The 7,848-nt window shown below is 39.7% G+C and overlaps 1 protein-coding gene across 1 annotated transcript in view; it reads right to left on the reverse strand.

Annotated features, from left to right (window-relative positions):
* The window catches only part of ZNF385D (zinc finger protein 385D), a 227,308-nt gene extending 220,146 nt beyond the window's left edge, over positions 1–7,162 (reverse strand). Inside the window, exon 1 of the mRNA XM_069473294.1 lies at positions 6,958–7,162. Coding sequence (XP_069329395.1) covers positions 6,958–7,143 — 186 coding nt within the window. The 5' untranslated portion in view covers positions 7,144–7,162. The remainder of the gene's footprint in view (positions 1–6,957) is intronic.
* Positions 7,163–7,848: the final 686 nt, after the last annotated feature.

Consider the following 7,848-nt stretch of genomic DNA (forward strand, 5'->3'; position numbering starts at 1 on the left):
CATTTGAAATAGTTGGTAAATATTAATACCATAAAGGACTGGTTTTAGAGTATATTTTATGGGTAGCCACTGGGATTTTTACATCACTTTCCATTTCTATAACCAGAGTAAACAAACACAAGAGCCAACCTAAAATTACACATGCAAATTAAGGGGATGGCTTGAGATGCTTCCTTCTGTTTCCTAATAATTGTTTAAATTAATAATTTCCATTAGATGGAAGTAATCTAATGTATGAAACAGTGAGTGCTTCTATTTTTTTCTTATTGAGACATTTCTATCAATTTCATATCTTATGATACATCTGTTATGGCTATTTCTTTTCTATTAATTATCTGTTGTGCATTTTTCCTCTTTGTCTCTCTATTTATCTACGTCTGTCTTCCAATCTATTTATCTTCCACACATTCATTCAAGAAACATGTATTGAGTTTCTTCTTTGTTCCCCATTCTATACTATGGTTGCCTTAATGAATAACATAAATTTGGAATTTATTTCAGATTCCAAATCAAACCCTACCCTTTACCAGATAACTTTCCTGGGCCTCCTCTAAGCGATCTCTCCTTCCCTTGCACTCAGGTAGCACTTACTTTAAAAAGACTTTAAGCACTTGATTATAGTTCTTTATAGAATTCCACCCCATTTTTCAACAAATGAAGCAAACTATAAAGATAGGGTACCTGCTTGCATAGAGTTTACTGCTTAATCTAGTGTATTAAATATCTAGATGTTTTTCTAGTACCTGACAGAAGAGAGTGTCTTAAGGAGTCACTAATAACTGAGTCAGCTCCACAAATACAAGGACCATTCTTCCTCCTCCTCTTTCTTTTTTACCTCCTCCTCTTCTTCATCCTCCATTTTTTCCTCTTCCTCCTTTTTACTATGACTAATGTTGTAATTCCAGTGTCCTCTATAGTCAGAAATAGTTAGTGCTTAATAAACTTCCAGTAGTGAATCATTAAAAGATTAATTAATTACTCTTCTCCCTTCTCATACTCTCCATTATATTTATTAGTGCTATGCTTATAGTAGCTGCTTTTCAATGGAGTTATTTTCAGTAGGCACATTTTTCAACACACAGAATTATTTAGTAGGACTCAAAAATTTGTAGAAGGGAAAAAATCATTGAATGAATAAATGAAAAACTCATTCATGTATTTTTCTCAGCAACACTTATGAGATCATGACATACATAAAAGCTTTAAAAAGTTTCGTAGAAAAATCTTGGCCTCTAACGAGTTGGAACGCAAGTGATTCCTGGTATGTAGTAAGCATTCAATAAATGGCAGCTCTAACCAAAGTCCTGAACAATGTCCTCCTGCAAGTGAGGTTCATGAGGCACAACTGGACCTACAGATACTTCAAATTCCCCATCAGTCCTCTTCCCAACACCTCACCACAGCAACACCAGAAAGTAAGTTCTATACTTGTAGGAATTTAGCCTGTTTCACAACTGAATCTTCAGGGCCTAGCACATACTAGGTCCTCAATAAATATTTGTTGAATAAATTCAAGAAACACTTTCCAGGAGTGTATGAATTGTTCAATGTATTTAATTCTTCTCCTGGCTTCTCCTCCCTCTGCCTACGTGTGGTGGGAATCTTAGGCCCCACCCCAGAGCTAGTGACTCAGAATTTGCATTTGAACATGATTTCCCTGTAATTCATAGGAGAAGCACTGCTATAAACTATGTAACTCCAACTGATAAAACTCAACTTGCTGAGCAGAACTCAGCCTCACACTATACTCGTTTCTGGCAGTTGGTGCTTTAAAGAATTAGGAGAACTAGAGTGGAGTTAGGTGCTAGGATTTGATATCTCTCTCCCCTTCCTCTCTCTCTCCCCACTCCCTCCCACCTTTCCTTCCCACTTCCCTTCCTCTTCCCTTTGCTCCTTGTCCCAGTTTCCATGATGGAATCATATTATATAGAGTCAGATTTTCTAGGCTAATTTACTTTTTTCATGTTGAAGAACTATCAACCAGAACTAGCTAAAGCAAAATAGCCATTCTCCTTTATCGCCCTGCTTCCTGCCTGTTTACCCTCTGTGTGACCTCGTCACTCTTCCTTGTGTATCTCCTGGAAGGGGGAAGGACTCAATGCTTACTGAGTGTCTGGCATCTACAAGTACATTAGGTCAGTTTCCCTCATTTAATCCTTAGGCCCACAGGAAATAGAGCCACAGGAGGGGGGCATGGAATCAGGTTCAGTCAGTCCTCGGGAACACATTCTCCAAAACTAGCACCTTTTCAATGGCATTTTAAAGGTTGATTATTGTCATATGGATTAGACTATGAAGAAAATATGTCAGAGAAATGAAGAAAAAAAGGGAAACTGTGAGATCCTGTAGCCATTTTTTAATGATTACCTCCCACTCTAAGTAAGCAGCATCCCAAAGTCTTGCCCAAGCCCATTCTCGTCTTCACTCTCCAGCATTTCAAAACCACGCTGCACACAATTCACAATTACAAAGATGTGGAAACAACCCAAGTGCCCACCAATACATGAGTGGATTAATAAAATGTGATGTATGTATACTATGGAGTATTATTCAGCTATAAGAAACAATGGTGATATAGCATCTCTTGTATTTTCCTGGATAGAGCTGGAACCCATTCTACTAAGTGAAGTATCCCAAGAATGGAAAAATAGGCATCACATGTACTCACCATCAAATTGGTTTTAACTGATCAACACCAAAGTGCACATATAGAAATAACATTCATCGGGTGTCGGGCAGATGGGAGGGGGAGGAGGGGATGGGTATATACATACATAATGAGTGCGATGTGCACTGAGTGGGGGATGGACACGCTTGAAGCTCTGACTCGGGGCAGGGATGGGGGTCAAGGGTAATATACGTAACCTAAACATTTACACCCCCATAATATGCTGAAATAAAAAAACAAGCTACACTTCTGATGACAAACCTAAGAAATGTTTAGTTATTCTCATTTTATGGTACAGGACACTAGGACTCCAATGGATTTAGCCTTTGTCCATGGTACAGACACGTTCAGGCTGTTCTGATTCCACATAGCCCTTTCCATTCTGCCACTGAGTAAGGTCTTCTGTGGGCAACTCAGCACCCACCCTGCACACCCCTCCCTTTACATCACAAGGACTGGAAGCCTGAGGTGTACGTGCCCAAGCATCCTTGCCAACAGTGTTCAGGCTTATTAGATGCCACTAAGGAGAGGCATTTCATGGAATTTGAATGAAAGTAACTGAGATTACTGGGTGTCCTGTGTTTCTGCAACTCCCTGACTCTGTGAAAGCACACAGAAAAACCAAGAGCCAGCACAACCTTCTCTGACCTTTATTTGTCCAGCACCCCAAAGGTTTTGTAATCATCTAAATCCTTATATTAAATTCTGTCCTGTTTGAATGCCTAGAATAGTTTCTATTTTTCTCACCAAATCCTCACTAAGACAACCATACAGCCGTCCACTCCTGCCCCCAAGCTGACATTCCATCCTATACATCTTTCTCTATAAAAGCTGCCTTATTTATAAATATTTCCTTATTTTCATAGCAGTAGTCATAAAATAAGCTTTGTTATCACAATTTCTGGCACATAATAGATGCTTAGTAAACATTGTTTGATTGAATGGACTAAAGTCATGCCACTTTCTAATATTTCTTTCCTAAAAATCATCCACTTACCCTCATGATTGTTTCCTTTCAAGAAATGAAGACTTAGAATGGCATCTCTGGGATTAGAATGTTTTTAAGCATTAAAACTCTACTATCTCAAGAGATTAAAGGTTAGGGTGGGAGACATGTGAGAAATTAAGAGAAAGCTCTCATTTGCATAAAACCTACTGGGACCTCCAGCAACCAGGGATACAACATTCCTAGGTCAAGGGAACAGCTTCTATTGTGAATTTGTAAAAGTTGGCTTTGAGGAGACTAAGGGATCCTAATAGCTTCATTGACTGCCCTCTTTTGTATCCATACCCCAGCTCTGATTTTGTAGTTATTTCCTTTCCTTCCTAACTGTACTTATTTGTATAGACCCTTCATTATTTTTCCTGACCTATACCCAAACCAAATGGTTTATGTTCATGTAGAAGGATAATAATCAAAGATACACACTTATGTTTTTTATGTGTTGTAAGTATACATTTAAAAAAAATTTCCTTCACAATTGCCACACCCTACCCTAAATAGATAGACGATTCCATGTCCATGTTCATATCCTCAGGGGAGGAATATAACAGGCAGATTGTCTCTGATCATCATGGCCTTTGCTTGCAAAAAAGGTCAGATGGGTGGAAGTTGTTAGGTGGCACTGTCTTGGCAAAGATGTGATAACTGTGTGGTGGATCTAGGCAGGAGGGACCACTGCCCGCCTTGCAAAGTGTGTGTGTCCTAAGCATGGTGCAGAAAAAGCTGAGAGCTAGGAGCTTAAGGAGCCGTGCTAGCCAGGTGCTGACCATCTCGTGAATGCCTGTGTGGATAAATAACTTGAGGATCAGAGGAACTCTCCCACCAAAAGCTGTTAGGTAACGCTGTGGAGTTTAGAACTTTAGTGTACCCTGAAATAAAAGTCGATTCGATTTCCTTCCAGCCTGATGGAATGGGCTCTTTTGAACCAGAAATAAAATCAATTTACAGTAATGAAAAATTATGTTTTATACATACTGAATTCCACATCTGCTATAAAATCAAGAACTCAGGCTGTTACTTACAGAGATGTTCTATGCCCTAATTCTGAGTCCAAAGCCACCTGACTATGGCCTTTCCAATGACTCCCTTCAGTTGGAAGTAAGGAGTGACATAATTCTTGGCTGGCTGTAGCTTACCCAGCACCAAGAAGGGATAATCAGGGAATAAACAACAGGTATAGCAACAGAGGGCCTCTTGGGTTAGGTGGAACAAATATAAACACAAGTCAAATCCATGGTGCAGAAAACAGAATCATGTCAAACTTGCAATCAGTTAGCCAATGAAATTCTAATTCAAAATCAGAAGGGTTTACAAGCTACTCATGAACATGATACCACTCAAATAGCGCTTGTTATATACTCAGCCCTGTACTATATGATTTAACCTACATAATCACCTATGAAGTATGTTATATTATTAGTCCCATTTTATGGATGAGGATATAGGGGTTATGTGACTCACCCAAGGTCACACCAATGATAAGAGGCAGTTCTGGGAGTTGAACTTAGTCTAGCTACAGAGTTCAGCTTGACCACCACACGATGCTGCCATTGCCCACAAAAAAAAACTCAAATATTTGAATTGTGTAAGTCCCAAAGTAAGAGATTATCAGGTCCATTCCTTTTGTTGTAACAATGAAGAAAGAGCAGCAAAGAAGGTAAAGAGATCTGCTCAGTGTCACATAGCCCAGCATATTACTCATCTTTGTTTTTGACACCAATATTCATTGTCAATCAAATTAATCATTTTGCTTTTAATATTTCTCAAAGGACAAATCAAAAGTGTTAAATACAGCCTTTTATTGACTTCCAGGAATTTTACCTAGGTTGCTGTGAAGCTGACGTGGGACTTGAGTGACAGGATGCCAAGTGGTCTCTGAGGTCAGGGAAAGCACATTGATGGGTCATCTCCTGGGTGGCTGGGAAGGAAGGCTGTGCCAGGAAGCCGCTTACCAGGAGAGCAGACAAGGAGTCAGGAAAAGGGAACCCAGGGATTTTTTTAGTATAGTCATGTAAGATTAAGGGAATTTGATGCTAAGCAAGTTTTTCTTGACTCTTATTGAAACATCCAGGATTAGAAACCTGTATATTGTAAATTTGATCTTTATCTGTTTTATTTATGCTCCATGAATTTCAAAAGAATCTTCCTATGGAAAATTCCTCTCTCCTTAAGAAACAGAGCAATGATTTTGATTCTCCCTTACCTTTTAGCAAGGACTAACACATACTGTATTGACTCACTGGCATATCCAAAGTCCCTGTGACAAAGTACTATTAAAGAAAATAAGACCTACTTCTATCTCCTGAAGGAGAATGATTTAATTGTGGGCAGAATTTTTTTAAAAAGTCTAACATGGGGCCAAGATGTTGTAAAAAGAAAGCTGTATTATTTAGATCACTGGGCATCCAGTGACCTCTCGTTGTAATCCTCTTTGCTTTGGTGGTGGTGACATGTCTTGTCATTGATAAGCGCAGACCCTGTATTATAACAACTGCTGAAAGCTGAATCAGATGATATTCAAAAAAATGTTACTTACTTTTTTCTAACCTTTTCAACTCCTATTTCAATTTCTATCCCAAGAACATCTCACTGCTTACACATGCAAAAAAATACGATGCGGATATGACGCATCTGCCAACTTACAGAGATATCTTAAAAGTGAAAATAGAGTCAAGAAAGGAATTGAACCTGCCCTGAGAAGGCTGTTGACAAAGCCCAAAGAAACAAAGTAATTTTAAAAGACTTAACTTGAGCCACAGCGGCAAATATTAAAACTCTTGCTACCAGAGCCCTTGGTTGTTTTAAGTTAAGGGAGAAAAACATGCTGTATACGTGAAACAGATCACTATTGTCATTATCAAGGTCCTATTTATTAAATTAGAAAGAAAAAAACAGACAAGAAATTTAAATTATAGGACCCAGATCAATGAAACATATCTTTCATTTTTTTAGATATCTACTTGAATTATAATGTTCTCTCTAATGAATATATTAAATGTCAATTTGGATGTATGCCAACACAAGTAACAGAATTGTTGATGTTACCCAGAAGACACTGGAGGGGAGACATCAACTCATGATTGAGTCCCTTTTCATTTTCTCCTAAAGGAGCCTGGCTCTAGGAACTCTACATAACCAGACAGACAACTACCTGCACCGTGGCTTTGGGACAGGCCATGGAATAAACAGTATAGCACAGTGGAGCCAGTGACCAAATCACCCCTGGCCTTTAAAATTTTCCAGTACCTTCCACCCAGACAAATGCAAATTTAGCTATGGTACTTACCGCATTGAAATTGGGGAAGAGGTTGACCGCGGCCGCAGTGTCAAGAGGAAAGGGAAGAAATGGTTTAATGTCCAGCGATGGCTGCAAAGGAGGGGCTGGTGGACGGACCAGGGCTGGGAGAGCAGGACTCTGGCATGTACCACCTGTGGAGACCAGAGCAAAGGGAGCAATCAGGGACACACACATGGAGAAAACACTGAGATGGCGTTTGAGACAAAAAGGCCAGCTTTGTGGGTCACTGGAAAAAAAAAAAAAAAAGACACAGACATTGACCTCAACTGGGAACTGGCCAGTGAGCAGATTTGCCATTAGGCAGAGGGAACTAGCTGAACTGCTCCGTTTTCCTTTGTTTATATAACTATCAGGTTATGTAAGTAGCAGTCAACATTTCAAACTCCCCAGCCTATCTTTATTTCCTTGCCTAGAGCTCTGGATTGGGTCAGCAACAGATCTCTAACCAAGCTCTCTGGATTCAAAAGGAAAACCCCTCCATTGCACACCCTTCGCTCTTTGAAAACTAACCTGCTCAGAATATGCATCAAGTCTGAGTGATTATTTCACAGAATTGCTCTTTTCTACCTAATCCAAAACTCAGGCAGCAAGATGACATGAACCTGGCACAGAAAAGAAATTTAACCACAAACACAAGCAGCCGTACCTAACTGCCTTGGCAACTGGAGGATTAAAACCAGCAAAACCAATGCTACAACCCCTGAACTGTTCAGCACCCCTATAGCTTTGAGTATTCAAACTACCTGCCTTCTTCGCAGTCATGAGTAGGTGCAATTTGCATGGCCACTAATGAGCAGGCAGTGGGAATAATATGCCAACAAAGACACCCCCTTTGCATACCAGCAGGCAGCCAACTGTTTGCAGGGAGCACACACCTCT

The sequence above is a fragment of the Eulemur rufifrons genome, chromosome 7 (genome assembly GCF_041146395.1).
Source record: "Eulemur rufifrons isolate Redbay chromosome 7, OSU_ERuf_1, whole genome shotgun sequence".
Classification (NCBI taxonomy): domain Eukaryota; kingdom Metazoa; phylum Chordata; class Mammalia; order Primates; family Lemuridae; genus Eulemur; species Eulemur rufifrons.